General features: G+C 35.8%; 1 protein-coding gene across 4 annotated transcripts in view; it reads right to left on the reverse strand.

The window, feature by feature from the left end:
* Positions 1 to 1,361: 1,361 nt before the first annotated feature.
* Positions 1,362 to 18,112, reverse strand: part of LCORL (ligand dependent nuclear receptor corepressor like) — a 166,104-nt gene continuing 149,353 nt past the window's right edge. For 2 of the 4 annotated variants that reach the window (XM_073805109.1, XM_019928432.3), the window contains one exon: positions 1,362 to 1,670. In XM_073805109.1, the coding sequence (XP_073661210.1) occupies positions 1,490 to 1,670 (181 nt within the window). In that variant the 3' untranslated portion in view covers positions 1,362 to 1,489. The remainder of the gene's footprint in view (positions 1,671 to 18,112) is intronic. The other 2 variants (XM_073805106.1, XM_073805094.1) reach the window with 1 other exon arrangement.

An 18,112-nucleotide genomic window follows, 5' to 3' on the forward strand; every position in this document is an offset into this window, starting at 1 on the left:
CCAACCAAACACCTTTTACTCCTCTGATAATCATCTCTATTATTCAGAACAGAAATACCCTAACATCGGATCTAATACATTGGTTTTAATAATAATTGTGCTTTTTTAGGTTTATTTACCAGAGGCCATTTAAGGTGATGTTCTAAGATGGAGCTAAAGTAAGAATGCTGTGCTTTTTTGAGCCAAATTGCTACATTACATATGTATATGTGCTTTATAAAACTTGGAAATATAAAAGGAGTCTGAAGGTTACAAAGAATGCTTATTAAGAAAAAGGAAAAGGCAGATATGGTGGTGATATAAAACAATGAAAAATAGATGATTGTTTCTCATTCTGTTGGCTCTGTGTCTTTTCCTGTGCTTCAAATTCCTTACGTAAGCCTTTTTGTTAAATCCCTGTCTTTTTAAAAATAATTTGGGGGTTGGGGTAGGCTGGGAGAAATAAGGACTTAGAAGGTACACAAAATGTGCCATAAGTAAAAGTCTTTAGAAACACACTAAACTAAAATCCCATTTAACCCACAGCCAGGCAATCCAAAGGGAAGGAGCCATGTGCTTACATACTTTACATGGACCACCATACCAAAGCTTTCCTTCTCAGCCATGGGAAAAATTAAGCATCAGACTTTGAGTATTCTTACTATTCAAGTTTTGGACACAATCACACAAGCCAATCACAAAAGCTATGCTTTTGTACTACTAAAGAGGTAAGGAATATTATCCTCATTTTAAGACATCCCTTTACACTTTAAAATAAATGGCTAAAATACAGTAAAATCAATGGATGTAAATCCATTTACCATTTTTCATTCAAAATGGATAACTTAAAAAAACCAAACAGTATTCTTATCTGCAAGAGGCACAGATTTGCTGAAGAGTCAACATGCAATTGTGCCATTGCTCTTAAAACCCAGACTTCATAGGTTTAAAAGTACAGAGAAATAACTGATCAGTTCAAATTCTCCTTATGAATGGAAACATGCTACTTGATGATAAACTATGATCAATTTTTCTATACATATATAACTTTGAAAGAGATAGATATACTTCTAAGAGATACCTTTGCCTTTTACCAATTTGCTTCGAGGTAGTTGGTATCCACCTGTTATACAACTGTTCATGGGTCAGGTAATCACAAATCTTTACAATACTAGCCTTCTAAATCTCACAATGCATTATATATTAAGACATTGTGCACGGAAATAAAACTGGGGACAATTATATATTTAAACTTAGGGAGTAAAAAATTCACAAAATACCATTAAAAAGAGAAACTTCAAAAATCCATTTGTACTGCAAAATTCCACAATGGTCTGGTGTAAAACATGTAAAAAGACATACAAAGAATATAATCAAAATGATTAATGCTAATGATTTAATATATAGACAAATCACAAGACTAGAAATATTTCAAAATCAATCGATAAATGCTTATCAGCAGGAAGAATGTTGACGTACAAAATAAGGATAGTGCAAGAAGAACTGCAATCTATTTCTCTTCACTTTTGAGATTTTGGTTATGAACTGTACAGCTCGCTAGAGATGCTGCTGTCAAATTCAGATTCCATTCAATGGGACGATTAAGGCACATCTTAATGGGGCTCAAAGGGCGACTTGCTGTATTCCCATCAGACAAATTCACTTTCTCATCAGTTTTCACTTGTAGCATGCTGGAAAAAAAAAAGTGTAAAGCACTTTAGTTTTTACTTTAATTTCAAAGAAACTATCAACCTTGTAAAAGAAAATTCAGTAGTTTTATTGTTCAGACCTCTAAACAATAGAGATAATTGATTGTTGGGTTTTTTTTAGCTCCTGTCTCCTTAATGAACTGAATTCAACACAGGTAATTGAGAGGTCACTCAGATACCACTGGACAAAATTAGCATATACAGATTTCATCAGTGTACATCAGAAAGGATATTTAACTTACTGACCTTGGCCAGATTCAACCTTTCTTTTAACTTTTCCTTTAACGTACCAGGATCACAGCCTCTTTGAGACAAGAAGGAATTAACCTTTGTTGAATGCCTACCATATTCTAGGCACATTCACATGCATAATCTCAAATTTCATAACCACCAAGCAAGGTTGGTATACTGTAAGCTCATAAGAAACGATAAAAGTGAGTCACAGAGTTCCAGTACAAATAAAGTCGAATGGGCTGGAACTGGAATACAGTCCTTGCTCTTTCCCTTATGCCTGTCTACTAGCTCTCTGATGAGAATCTTCTCTAAAATCACAGAAACTTGAGAGTCCAAAGGATAGCTAGCCACTCCACATGTGTAATATTAAAGTCAATTCACATCTTCCAATGTGAATCCTTACGTTTAGAAATGATTTAATAGCTTGCTATACATTAGCTCATTTGACACGACTGATTAGTTCAGTTAGACTACATCATTCCTAAGCTTTCTTCAACCGCAGGTCAATGATCCTTCCCACTTGTAAAGAGGAAGCTGAGTTGGGTAGTATTTTAGTGGCTTATTAGAGTTGGTAAATGGCAGCAGCATCCAGACTTCTCTCCTTACAACTTCAAACAACTGACTCACTTGCCATTCAATAAGCCAGAGATTTAACCTGTTAAACCATATTTTAACAGCCATTATATTTTCACTGAGTTGAGTTCTCCCCAAACAGTCCCAGTTCCACCGAATGACATGGTTTCAATTTTTATAAATAATGAAACAAAATGACAGCTTAAAAGATTGTTCATCAAAAATAGTAAATCATCATTAAAAAAAATATCCAAAACCTAGAGATATGATCAATAACAACAGTAATGTTTTTCCTTCCTCCAAGGACTGCTAGTCTTCATATTTTTATTTGTATTTTCAAAACAAGGAAGTCTGATGTATGACTCTTTGAGAAACTCTAAAGCAAGCTATAAAAATACAATGATATTAATTGAGGTAGCTTGGTAGGTAAGTATATCAGGCATCAAACTCTACAATAAAACAACGGCATGGAGCAACAAATCATAGTCCTAAAAACGATTTTTTTTTCTGTTTTCTGTTTGCTATTTGATTGACAAAGGTGTATTCATCAGAGAATACTATTCAGTAACTACACTATTGTTCTTTTCAATACTTTAAAGACTTTTAAAGTTACTTTTCTAGAGAGTGTACTCCAAACTTGGGAACACAAATGCCAGGGATGCACAAAACTATACACATGCATGGGAAGAAAATAGTCAAGAAAAATAACTAAATGTTGTTAGTACCAATATACAGATTGACATGTTTAATTCATAAATATATACCTACAAAAACAAAACTAGCTGGTGTTTGAAGTTTGGGCACTACTGATCTTGAAGTGCTAGAACCAGAGGCATTAGAACAGCAGAGCTAGAAGTGACCTTTCTAGTCCCCACTTCCCCGCTTTTTTTTTTAAAAGAGATGATAGGGAAACTAAGATATAGGAAAATAGAAAAATAAACTGCTATTTTTCAGAGTGTTCTAACCAGATGTATGAGAACTAATATAAGAATCTCGATCTCTAATTATAATCCAGTACTTACCAGAGCACTTTTCAATTCCATCTTCTCTACCAGTCAAATTAACAGTTTTTGAATACCCATCAGAAAGCACTTTTGGATACAAAGATGAAGATATAGTCCACGCTTTCAAAAAATTTGCAGTCTACAGGAATTTTTAACAAATATACCTTTATATTTGGAAATTAAAATTTTGACTAGTTAGGTTTAATGTTAGAAATTTGTCATAGAATCATATACATTTGTACCAAGTGAAAGATTAATGTTCAACTTAATGTATTTTTTAAACAATGATTTTTTTTCATGTTTTAAAAATAGGTAATAAATTTGCAAAATTAAAAATAGATGATAACTACAAAATGTTATACAATGAAGTCTCTCACTGCTCCTAGCCCCTCTTCCAGGAGCAACTACTGTTGCCAATTTCGTGTGTATTATTCCAGATAGTCTCTCTGCATTGATATATATGTATATATGACTGTTTCAAATATCTCCTTTCCCCCTACACAATTCTGAATACTGTTCTGTATCTTGCTTATATATTTTGGAGATTGTTCCATATTTGTACAATGAATATTTGATTATTTTAATAGCTACATAGAACTCCATTCTACGGCTATGTCATAATTGACTTAGCCAGTCTTCAACTGACAAACTTTTGGGCTATTCCAATCTTTTGCTTAAAAATATCAATGTATTGAATATTCTTATGTGTGTCTCTTTAAGTATATGTGCAAGTACATCTTCAGGACTGATGTCTAGGATTGGCGTGGCTGGGTCAACGGGTGCTTTAAAAATTTTGATAGATATTACCGAAATTCCCTTCACAGACTGTGTACATTTTTACACTCTGACCAATGATATATGAAAATGTCTTCCCTCAAACTCTTATAACAATGTATAATAAAATTTAGGGAAGCTTAAAAAACTGTATGCCCTGGCTTAATTTGCATTTCTCTTCTCAGTAAACTTATTTTCATATCTTGAAGCCATTTGTATTTCCTTTTCTGTGTTGCCAGTTGAGACGACTTCTCTCGTATTGCCAGGCAGTTAAGAATTAATCCTGTGTTCTGTGTGATTAATCCACAGGGGTGGGATTAATCGAATCCCACCCCTCCCCACCCTGCCTAGTTTATTTGTTGTTCGTATCTGCTTACAGTGAGTTTGTCATGAATCCATTTTAAATTTTATATCATCAAATTTATCAGTCTTTTATTTCATGGCTTCTCTGTTTTACATCATGATTAAAAAGCTTAAGGAGCAGCATTTGAATCATCTGATAAAGTGGCTTTATATGTCCATATCCAGGATTCTAATGAAAGCCCAGCAATAGTGTATCCAGTGGTACTCTTGAGAGTAAAGAATTGGGGAAAATAATGTAAGGACCCAGGTTCCAGTTCTGACAATATTAATAAGCAGCCTTATGACCTTGGACATGTAACCTTAGCCTCCTTCAGCCTCACTTTCCTCATCTGTAGAAAAACAAAAGTAAATGACATCTTCCCTGCTTACATGTTTCTGATGATCTAATTAGAGTCAGTTAACATGCTTTAATAAGCATATGGAGCTATAAACAAATGCAAACGCACATACTTTGGTGAAAGGGGGAAGAAGCTGGAGAGAGGTACTTATCCGAAGTAAGTCCCCTTCTAACTCTATCTCTACCATCCAGGAACCCAGATGGCAAGTGAGGCTGAATAAGGGCAAAGGGTGCCTGCAATGATTATGGCAGACAGCTCAGCCTATTTTCAATACTCCAGTAATTTCACTCACCCTAAGACAAAGCCCCTCTCCACCATCTGAATGAAAGTTTATAGAATATGTGCATTTGGAAAGTATCAAAGATAAAAATCATTTGTGAGTTATGAAAATCCAAACAATCATCATCTGTGATTTAAAGTAATGATACTGATAATTCTAACAAAAATAATTTTTAATATATACAACTTATAATTTAAACTTGTTTTACTTATTACTGGAGATATGTGATAGTTCATTTCTGTCATACAGACAATAAACTTAAGGTGAGCCACACTGCAGGAAACAAATTTTAGTGTGATCAAGACAGGTCCGAAAATAGCATTTGTAGAGCAGTTGCTATATGCCAGGTACTATGCTAAAAGCCTTTTTTACATTACCTGATTAAGTTCTAACAATCATCCACTGAGGCTCAAAGAAGTAAAATGACTGACCCAAGGTCACACAACTAAGTGAGTCTTCAGGGCCTATGATCTATTTACACTATCCTGCACACTGACTCTTGGTTTGTGATTCTGTCATGATTCTCCCTTCGTGTTAATATCCATTTATCTATTTCTTTAGAATACTTAACATACGCCACATGTCTGGCCTACGGCCATAACCTTATCCAGGAGACCTATATGTTTAGAGCATGACTTTTCTTTATGTTTAACTAAAGAGGGGGCTGCCAGTCATACTTTTAATTTCTCAGTGTGAAAAAAGAAAAAACGTTAGGGCAGAGACTGACATGAGAGCTACCATAAAACTATTCTTTAGGTTAAGGGTTTCAGGGAACACAAGTTTATCTTTTCAAAGAGAGAAAGAACTCAGTTGTATGCATGGATAAACAATTCTGATATAGGATTTGGAATTTGAATAGTTGCTATAATGTCGCTGAAACCATCAAATTTGAACTTAATGCCAGTGGGTGACTGGTTTATTTTCCTTTGGAAATAATTAACTGAATTAATTACTGTTAATTCAGTAAAAAGTTTACTGAATAGTTGTAACTCAGCACTGTCTTTGACCCTGATCTCTCTCCAAATCTGACCAAATATCATGATATGGTTGTCAGTTTGCAAAACTAGAGCAGAGAACCTTCCTGAAGTAGACAAGTGTATTCCCATGTTTTGGATGTAATAAGAAGTTATAAAAATGAAGTCATTGGTCTACTGGACCCTAAATGTGATGGTTCTTAGGTTCTAGGAGGCCAGTATAGAGGACCATGCCACAGAGCAAAATGTTTCACTTCTATACGGAGCTGGCATGTGTTCATCAGCAAGGTCCGCTGTTAAGTAAAGTTAAATCCTTAACCAGTACCTACCTAATATGTTAGGAATATAAAAGACTGTGATGGTATCTGTCTTCAAGGGTTTTGCAGCTTGGTAAGGAGACAGTGGGGAAAAAGTATTCATAAGTTACCAGAATTAAAAGCAGTAAAAAAAGGAGTAGCTAAGGGCAAAGGGATTACAGAGAAGGGAAAGATGAATCCCAGAAGTGGGGAGATGAGGGGGAAAAACATTTGAAATAGGTCTTTAGGGATGAGGATTTTAGGAAAGTGGGACAGAGGGAGACTTTAGAGCCTGAGTTCTGATCCTGAATCAAATCACTCACCCGCTGAGTGTACATTCCTTAGCCTCTAAGCTTCAATTTAACTGGATAGTGAAGATAGAATACCACATCTTAAGGGTAATGTGATTATTAAATGAGTTGATGTAGATAAAGCACCTGCATAGAGAATGCATGTAATATGCCCAGCTGGACACATAGTAAGGAGTCAATAAATGTTAGTACTAATAACAAAAATCAAAATAAAAAATTACATGTGTGGGAATAAAGTATGGCAGATATGTGTATGATTTGTTTCTACAATGTTCACCATACTAGTATGTTCCTATAATTTGTATAGTCAGATAATAATACGACAGTTTAATTTTGAATCTCTGGGCTTAAAGGGGATCAAACGTAAAAAAGCCATACAATGTAGCCAGGTAAACATGGTCCACTAGTGAACCATGAGGTCTAACACGACCAAATAGATCCTTTCTCTTGTTGGCAAACTCTCTAAGAGTTAGGTTGTACAGGTTTTTTGGTTTTTTTAAAAGACTTAATTTATCTCAAGAGTAAAATTTCCCTTTGGTAAGATACTGATGAATTTAAAGACGCATGAGGGAGAAGATATGGGGATATATGGATATGTATAGCTGATTCACTTTGTTAAAAAGCAGAAACTAACACACCATTGTAAAGCAATTATACTCCAATAAAGATGTTAAAAAAAAAGAAAGATTAACACATGGTGCATAGTATGTGCTTAATTAGTAAGTGCTACCATGATTATTAGACAGCAAACCATGGTAATCAAGAATTCAAAAGAAAACATTTAGAATTGAATCATTTCTACTGAGAAATAAGATAATCTACCTGAATTTTTAGTTGAATGGAATGAAGGAGATTGCAGTCAGATCAAAGGTACAAAACAAATTCTCTCCAGGAATCAATGAACAGTTTGCATTGCTACATGACTTAGAAATGATTCTTGGCCTTGTAGGGATCCCTGAATTTCTTAGTGAACTTGTATATTAAATTAGTACAACACAACTGTGCCTAAAGCAGTACTGTATTCAAATATTCAGTAACTACATGTGATTCACATACCTTTATAAAAATAAAATAGAAAACTTCAGTACTAAATTAATATGAAAATAAAAGCAATTAGCAAGTTGTTTATCTAAAATAATGCCAACTAACTGTAAAAGATCGCCGAACCTGGCATGACTTAAAACAAATGTTTTTGAACCCTGTTCCCATAGGCCTTCTCAGGAACTTATCAATGATCATCATCAATGATTCCGACCCTCTTTTTTTTTTTTTTAAATATACCATCTGTGGCAGATTAATTCCATTAATAGCCTCAGTTCTTCACCCATCACTATATGCACTCTCTCTGCCCTGTCATTTTACCATGTCCTCTCATTCTGCCTCACCTATGTGATTTGCTCTAGCTAATGGGATATTAGCAAATATGATGCAAGCTGAAGTTGAGAAATTGGGCATTTATGCTCACTTTTACACCTCTGCTTTTGCCCTGAGAACATGCCTGGGCTGGTTTACTGGATGGCTATGAGAGACTCAGGCTGAAGCTGCTATGGAGCAGGGCGAAGCTATCCACTTGACAGCCAGCTAACCCCAAAACACTCGACGGAGCCCAGCCAATATCCAAAGAACCTCCAGGCTTATTTTCAAATCACTGATTCATGAGTGAAATAAATGCTTATTTACTTTAAGCTAACGAGTTTTGGGGTGGTGTGTAATGTAGCATTGCTGTGGCAATAGATAAATATAGACCATCTCTTCTCAATTGGATCCTCACCATGATGTTTAAACAAGTGCGAGGTCTCTCATTCCTTAAAAAACAAGGCTTCAAAAAAAAAAAAAAAAAAAAAAAAAAAAACAAGGCTTCACTCAATCTTTTACCTTCCTGAGGTTAATATTTTTAGAGTTAGATTACTTTAATGAGTTGTCCTATACTTGCTACCACCATTTTCGATACCTCTCATTCTTTAACCTACTCCAATCTAGCTTCCAGGCCTTTTACTCCATGAGGACAGCACTAAAGTCACCAATGAAATGATAAGTCTAATGAACGATCTTTAGTTTTCAACTTTTTTGCCTTCCTAACAACATTCAACACTGTTGCCCATTTCTTCTGCTATGGACTGGATTGTGTCGGGCCCCTCTCTCCCCCATGCCCCTCCCGTCTCCCTGCCTCAGATTTATATATTAAGAGATATAGGGCTTTTAGGAAGTAATTAAGGTGAAATGAGGTCACAGGGCAGGGCCATAATCCAATAGGATTGATGTCCCTATAAGATGAGAAGGAGATACCAGAGAACAGGAAAATGGCCTGCAAGCCAGGAAGAGAGCTCCCATCGGCAACACAGAACCCTCCAGATCTTGGACTTCCCAGCCTCCAGAACTGTGAGGCAATAAATTTCTGTTGTTTAAGTCATGCAGTCCATGTTAATTTGTTATGGCAGCCTGAGCAGAGTAAGATACACTCTTTCTTGAGACTCACTTTTTTTTGGCTTTTGAGACAAAAAACAATACTGGCTTTCCTCTGCCTCTTCCTGTCACTGCAAGGCATCCCACTCTACCTGCAGAATACATATTGGCATTTCTCAAGGTTGAGTCCCAGGCTTTCTTTTCTTCTTCTCCTATACTCTCCCTTAGCTCTCATCCATACTCAGTTTCAGTCATGAATGATATCCTAGATATCTCAATTTTCCTGAGTACTCAACCTAAAGCAGCTCTCCCTAAAAACTCCTTATGTCATTTAATTTCATTAACACAGAATTTACCAGTGCCTTCTGTTTTCTATTTTATTTTTCCCCCCTCCCAAAAAAATACAAGCTTGATGACAGTAGAAATCCCTGCTGGTCTTGTTCAGTATATTATTTTCAGCACCTAGCATACAGAAACTGGATAAATATTTGTTAAAAAAATAAATCTGGGATATTTGTTTCTGGCCATGATGAAGTAACAAAATGAATTTGCCCTCTCACTTTAAACAGCTTAAAAAAACCCCACAAAATATATGAAATAATGTTTTTAAGATAATGGATGACAGGAAGTACAGGATGACAATGATTCCTGACAAAAGGGAAGCAAAAGGTGGTAAGACCTAAAATTTTCTCTGGCTTACTGCTTGGAGAGTTTCCAGGCTGCAATATAGGGGGAACCCAAATAGAGCTTGGAAATCTTCCTGAGAAAGGAAGACAGAGTTTGGAGGTGAAGGAGTCCCAGGTGACTAGAATGTGTGGAGCAGAATACAGGATAGAGAGCTGCAGAGAGAGCTAGTTGCAGAGCTCCTTGCAAGTCTGTAGATAAATACTGATCAGTACATTAATGCTTCCCAGGGCTGTGAGAAAGACCACTGAAAAGGACCAGCTGGAAAATACATAGAGGCCATACAGGACTGGATATGATTGGTGTTCCCACCAAAAAGAATGGAAAGACCTCCTAGCCCCTGGGGCATTAAGTAGAGTCCTCAGACAGGTGTTGGTACTACCTGACTAGCGGGGTAAAATTAGCCACTGAGAGGATGTGAACATGGTTTTTGAGAACCTGCATGGTCTATCCTTCACTTGCTCCTCAATCTTCACCACACCTGACATCATGCTCCTCCTTTCCGTCTTGACTCAAGACACACCAGTCATGTCTTATCCCTCTTACCCGCCAGGAATACCATGCCTCATACTTTTTTCACATTCAGTTCTTCCTGGAAGATCACTGCTCCCCTCCCCATTCTCTGCCTTGGCCTAGTTGGTTCCTACTCAGTCTTCCTACTCACTCTCACTCAGCTCAATGGTCATTTCCTCAGAAGTCTTCCTTCACTTCTCTGACTTGATAAGATCTCCTTATAAGGATTTCTCATAGTACCACCTACGAATTAAGAAGTTGTAAGATTTGTGTAACTGTTTTTTCAATGTCTGCCTCTCCAAACAAACTTGACCGTGAATGGAGTGACATCTGGTTTTGTCCCCCCATCATATTCCATATGTCTAGCATACTGCCTGGCACACAGGAGACAAACCTTTTTGAAAGAATTAATGGGGTCTATAGATACTGGCTTTTAAAATCTAGCCTTCTGTACGTTTATATAACACAGAGGCAAAGAAGCAAACAAATGAATTTTCCAGGTTGCCTAGAACTGGAATTGAGGGGGAGAAAAAAGAAGCCAAGGTCTTGCTTAAAATTAAACAAAAGCAAGGAAGAAAAAAACCTGGCAGGATGAAATCATTCACACACCTACTCTGCCTTTTATTTTTCTGTAATTAAACAAAAGGTGAATTCAGTAGGCTTTATATTATGATAATCACAGGATACTCAGCTCCACTACAAAGAAAACTATTTACTGCCCAGGAAAAATGAGGAGAAAAACATGGTAGCCATGAAAGCTGAATTAAAAATTTTGAATTACTAAGTGAAGAAATAGAGAAGGAAAAAAGGGGTAGAAAAGGGGAGAAGAGAACACTTGAGGAAGGAATTTAAGGTGTGAAGCACTGAAATCAATCTCTTTCTAACAGGTGGTAGCAGCTGGTTAAGGAAGAGAAGGGTGACCCTTGAACTTACCTCAGATAGACAAAGCAGGTCTGGAGGCTGCTGGGAGAGAATAAAGGTTTACAAAACAGAATAAAACTGGCATTGATGCTCCCCCAGCACCACTGTGCTGGATAAAGACAGGTCTTGTTCCATAGAGAAAAACAAAATAACACAACTACGCGTCAGAAATGTATTGTGTGTGAGGTGGGAGTGGACAACAGGGAGTGAGTATGGATGGGTGTTGGGAATTAACTGGATATAATAATCTTAATTTACTAAAAAAATACAGTAATTTTTTTTTCTAGTCACACCTTATTAAAATTCTACTGATATTACCAGGGGTCAGCAAACTTTTTCTGCAAAGGGCCAGATAATTAATATATTAGGCTTTGTGGGCTTTATAATCTCTGTTGCAACTACTCAATTCAGCTTCTGTGGCATAAAAACAGCAATAGACAAACACATAAGTGAATGAGCATGGCAATGTTCCAATAAAACTACTTACAGACGCCCCAAGTTAGAAAGTTAATTTTGTTTGAAAATAGTGCTGTACTCCATATCCATTAAAAGGGAGAATCAGGGCTTCCCTGGTGGCGCAGTGGTTGAGAGTGCCTGCCGATGCAGGGTCGCCTGGACTCAGGTTCGTGCCCCGGTCCGGGAGGATCCCACATGCCGCGGAGCGGCTGGGCCCGTGAGCCATGGCAGCTGAGCCTGCACGTCCGGAGCCTGTGCTCCGCAACGGGAGAGGCCACAGCAGTGAGAGGCCCGCGTACCGCAAAAAATAGGGAGAATCAAACAAATTATCTTTCTTTAACTTATACTAATTATGTTGCCAAAGCGAAAAAACAACTTGAAATATTTTTTGATAAGTTCCCTGAGTTCCTTTGTAACTCTAGTATCTAACAATGCATGGTAGATCAAAAGAAAAATATACAATATTTGTTGAATAAATTGAATAGTTTTCCATGAAAGATATGGGGCAATTAGTAAAGCAGAATGTCCGTAACAGTTGACAAAGCAATGGTATATAAGATATGCAATAACAATTCTAAGACAAAAAATCAAGACAAGGAATTACTAAAGTAGCTGTTTCATATTTTAACATAGTATTATGGCAATAATACTATATTAAAACTCTTTAAAACCTAACATTCTTCTCTTTACTCAGTTCCTATGAAAATTATAATGATGGGAAAATAACCGATTGTAAACAGAATGGATTTTTATTAAAATTTTTTGATTTCATTAGAATACTTTAAATTATTGGGTCACAGTTTTAATATTTTTACTGATGGAACTGGCAAGTAAAATGGTAATATGAAGCCCATGTAATAAAGAATAGGTCAATGTATTTATTATTTCTTACATTAAAATATCTGTCTTTGTTTCATCCAGTTCTGACCAAATTAAGTGTGGATAAATTAAGACTTGAGGAGACACTGATCTCGTATGTTTTCCTAAACTCGTAAGATACTTTCTCATGGTCTGTAATACAGAGAGGAAAGCCACCTGAACTGACCGCTACCACAGCTCTTCCTTTCTTAACTCATTATGAAATAAAATCTAATATACAAAAATGAAACTTATTATACAAAATAGGCTGATCCACCATGCATTGTTAGACATTAGAGTTACAAAGGAACTCAGAGAACTTATCAAAAAAGATTTCAAGTTGTTTTTTCACTTTGGCAGCATAATTAGTATAAGCTGAAGAAAGATAATTTGTTCGATTCTCCCTATTAATGGATATGGAGTATAGCACTATTTTCAAACAAAATTAACTTTCTAACTTGGGGCATCTGTAAGCAATTTTATTGGAACATTGCCATGCTCATTCACTTACGTGTTTGTCTATTGCTATTTTTATGCCACAGAAGCTGAATTGAGTAGTTGCAACAGAGATTATAAAGCCCACAAAGCCTAAAATATTAATTATGTGTCTTCTTTCAATGGTGAATCTTAGTAAAGCACTTACAATTTAATTTTGATTACTCTAACAATTTACGTACAACAAGAACAAATCTAGTACATAGATTAACTTACATTTTTACAGTCATTGCTTTCTTTCTGGGAACATCACAGTAAGTACAGAGAAAGCCTAGCAGGAAACTATGTAGAGCAGTGCTTCCTAATTATGTTGCCCAAACTGTGTTCCGTGGGATATAAAATTTGGAGAATGCAGTTTAACATGCTAATGGGGCACTGCGACTCAATAAGCGCAGGAAAGAGAAGGGAGCATTTCCCAACGTTATTAGACCACAGAACGCTCTGCTCACAGAACATCTTGGTGGACGAGCATTTCCTGGAATACACCTTTGGAATGCTTGCGTAGCAAACTAGATTAAGGTGACTAAATCATCTGGAAACGTTTTTCTATCAGAATGAAATTCAGAAAATCATCTACTCTATGCTTCACAGTTCTTCCATTAGAAGATAATTATGATGCTGAGTAACAGCACATGAAGTAACTCTAATTCTAAATTTTATTTTTAAATGCTAAAGGATACTCTGTGCCGAGGGTTGCCTCAACCATACAAATTTAAAAGAATATCTTGAGTTAGGATTCAAAAAAAATATGGTAAAATGTTCATTAGCAGGACCAGAGAGGTATGCACGGTTAGTATCAGTTTTAGGTAGTTAAAGGAGTAATCACCCATCAGTTATATACCTGAGTGAAAACCAGAATTCTGAATGGAAAGAATATATATATATATATATATATATATATATATATATATATATTCAGTCGGTTTTGAGGATAGACCACAAAACAGGAGAAGCTGACAAACTGAACTTTTTTCAATCCAATCGAAAGTGTCAACTTGAGTTCTGAATTTTTATGGGAAAATTTAATGTTTTAGGAAAATAGTAGCTTTAAGTACACATTAGGTTATTCTAGTTTGAAATTTCCTCAGAGGTGTCCAAAGTCCATTTATTATATCCAGATATGTATCAATTAGGAAAAGGCACACCTTTGCTTTAGGAATTCAAGACACTGACATTGAAGAGGTCTATATTATTATTTTCAATAGTCACACACAATTTTAGGCCATTATCACCTCCGAAACTATCTCTTACAATTGGCCCTTCACACACCCCATTCTGCCCTCCCCTCAAATCTACACTGTGTGCAGCTATTAGAAAAAGACTCCTTAGAATTACACTTTGATCACATAGTTTATCACAATTCACAGAATAAATTCTTGGTTTGATCTCTTTTCTTCCTGTTACACCCACTTGGTGAACCTAATTACTCTTAAGTATAAGGGCCCACCTTTCTCCAAGCTTACATGCTGGCAACTGAGATAAAATCACAAAGCTGTTCAATCCTGTTATTTCTTGAGACAGTATTTCAAACATTATCCACAGAGCTCAATGCCCACCATGCTACTCTTAGATTACCTCTTGATTCATAGAAAACAGACTCTACTATCCTCAATACTCTGCCCATAAACTGCTTTGCATCCTCATATATTATCCCCACTATCCTCATGTTTTAAGAGAGAAATGACTCTTCTGGCCAAAACCAATCTCTCTAATGATGCCCCAAGATATCCCATAATGAAGTCAGGGGCTTCACTCCATTTCTCCTACTTGCCATCTCATTTTTCTATCTTCAATCTTTTTTTTCCACTGGCTTCTTCCCATTGGCATCTAAACATCCTTCAACTGGGCTTCCTCTCACTACTTCCCTATTTTCTCTCCAATCGTAGCTATTTACATTTTTCTGTGCTAATTTTCTTCATTTCCTCTTCCTGCATTTAGTCAATCACAACATTTCTGGCTCTATTAGTCCACCAAAACCGCTCTCTCCCAAATCTCTAAAATAACCTCTTGTGCTATGTTCAATGGAACATTTCAAGGCCTAACTGACCTCTTAATAACATTTTACACTGTTGTTTTTTCTCTTCTTAAAACATATTTCGTTTCGCCACGCTCTGCTGGCTCTCCTCTTACCTCCTGACTACTCATCAGTCTCCTTTTGCACATATCTTTTCCTTTCTCCATATCTTTGGGGCTCCGAGACCCTATGTTCTTCATATTTTACACTGAACAGTCTCTTCCACTCTCATGGCTTCAATTATTTGCTGGCCCCCAAATCTGTATCTCCAGCTCAGACCCCTCTCCTGAGCAAAAAACCCATATTAACTCATTCCTTCCTAAACATCTTTTCTTGGATACCCCACTAGATACCTCAAATTTCTTATGTCTAAAACTGAACACCTTGAGTGTTCTCTTATATCTCAGTGAATATTACAATCACCTACCCAGATGCTGAAGCCGAAAACCTGGATGTTATCCTTCATTCCTCTCTTCTCTAAGACAGGTTGATTCTACTTCATGGATCTCTCTCAAATATATCGATTCTTCCCCATTACTGCCACTATTAGGGCTCAAGATATATTTTTTTTCATCAACTGATGCTGACCTCACAATTTGGGCTATGCTTCCATCGGTAGCTTTATCTTCTGCCATTTTTCCATCTACCCCCTGCCCCATCCTTAATTCCTATTTTGTGTCTCAGCTATATGAACTAAATTAACCAGTGCTCCAGACAAGCCTGCTCTCTTCTGCCACCCAAATTTTCCCTCTGCAATTTGCTTCTGCCTGAAATACTCTCTGGACTTCTAATACTTTGTCATCCTTCAAATTCCAGCTTAAAAGTAGGAATCCTTGCCTAATTCTCTGAACCTGGGTTCAATTTCCCTGTGACGTGCTCCTACAGTCAAATCTCTCCCATCACAGCACTCATCTTTCTACCAGAATTGCCTATTCACTATCCCCCATGAGATGATAAGCTCCTTGAGAGTACAAACCATGACTTTCACCATTCTACCCTCTTAAACCATATAATATCCCACTTAAAACATAAAATACACTCTATATATTGAATAAATAAGTGATATAGGTCTTCTTTTTCTCACTTAGATGGAAAAAGAACTTTTTGAACCTTTTCCGGTGCCTAAGAGCATATTGTAGGCATTCAAAAAGTATTTGTTGAAACAAGAATAGAATAGAATTGCATTTCTTCTTCTTCTTTTCCATGTCTACGGTTGATATATAGCAGTACAAATGTAGTCAAGTATAACTTTTAAAACTTCTGTGTATTAAGCTATATATGGACAGTTAATCTTGAAATGTTTAAAAACAAGGCATTTGTGGTAGAAGCAAAACTCTTTATCAACAGAAATATTCCATTAATTCATTATATACCTAGAAAAGTCCTGTTGTTAAAAGTCTATCTCAAATTTCCAGTCACTAAGTACTCTATGAAGAAGAAAAACACATATAAAACTAATAATGAATTTTAGTGTCATTTCCAAAAAGGCAAAAAGAAGTATGGAATATCAAGAATAATGAGAAAAAAACAACACCTTAAGAAACATTTAGAAATCGGATAATATAACAAATATCGCTATAAATACAACTTTATAAAAATAATGTCCCTGTTGATTGAATGGAAAAAAAAAGAATGTTAAAAAATAAAGAAGGAAAGTTATCAGTAAAAGATAAATAAAACTTTAAGCAGAACAGGAACTACTACTAGTAATTTTTAAAATGAGAAAAGGTGAAAAACAACTCTTAATATGATATTAAAATTTTTTTAAATGTCACAAGGATTTGAAATTAATTTGAAAAGTAATAATTAGGCATCTTCCATTTTATTTTTCTAGGGTGATCTCATATTTATAGTGAGGTGAAGAATCATATTAAAATAAATTTACACTTATACCTTAGAAAGATACAATGGTTAAGAAGCTGGAAGGAACAAAATACAGTTCTGTTGAAAAATGACAATGTAAACTAGCTTTAGTATGAAATGAGGATGGTATAAAGAATTAAAAATGAAACACTACACTTTATTCTCCATTCATGGCAGTCTTTTAAAAAATATGTGTGAATATTTTTAGGTGAATTATAAGTTCTTTTAAAAAAATAACTATCAGATTTCTTCCCTCTTTTTCCCTGATATACTATTGGTTATAATATTATTTTCAGTTATCCTTAGGGCAAGAAACAAAGGGCATTACTTTTAGATTTGACTCATCTTTCATAATGGAGACTCTAATTTGACCACCTTTAAAATTTTAATCACTGAATGTTAGATAGTTAAAATTTTAAAATCACTGCATGTTAGATATACTGAAATAGGTATTATAAAGTTATTCAGTTAAGTAATTGAATTTTGGGGGTCATAATAATCTTCTAACCTATTAAAACTTGAGTTTAATTACTGATTTTAATATTTTAATTTAGGACCCGAGAGTGTTTTTTTAGCTTTTAAAAAAGTTTTTTAAAAAGGTAACAAAAATAAAGCTGCCAATACCTTCTGGACCCCACAAAAGCCTCCCCTAAAATACACAATGTAACAATGCAACCATATGATAAAATATCCTTAAATTTCCAAATGTAACCTGGCACTCTTTCACGTCAGGGAAGTAATCAACAAGCACTACCACACTCTCACTTATCCTAAATTGTCTAGCACCTATCAATAGGCAGAGCTTGAACTCACTATGATGGCAACTACAGTGTTTACACCCAATTTTTGCTAGGTTCTAGGGGTAACAGTCTCCCTGAGGCACAAATGCCAGGTCAGTATAACTGAGTAAAGCCCATGATTACTTGCTGAAGTCATTTCAGTTTGCATTCTGAATTTAGCATTACCTTAAAATTACCTGTATACGACTTTCTCCCTTGCTAGGCTACGGATCATCTCCGTAAAGAAATCCTTTATATACATGGAATCTAGTTCAATGTCAGATATGAAAA

Source organism: Tursiops truncatus, chromosome 5, assembly GCF_011762595.2.
Source record: "Tursiops truncatus isolate mTurTru1 chromosome 5, mTurTru1.mat.Y, whole genome shotgun sequence".
Taxonomy (NCBI): domain Eukaryota; kingdom Metazoa; phylum Chordata; class Mammalia; order Artiodactyla; family Delphinidae; genus Tursiops; species Tursiops truncatus.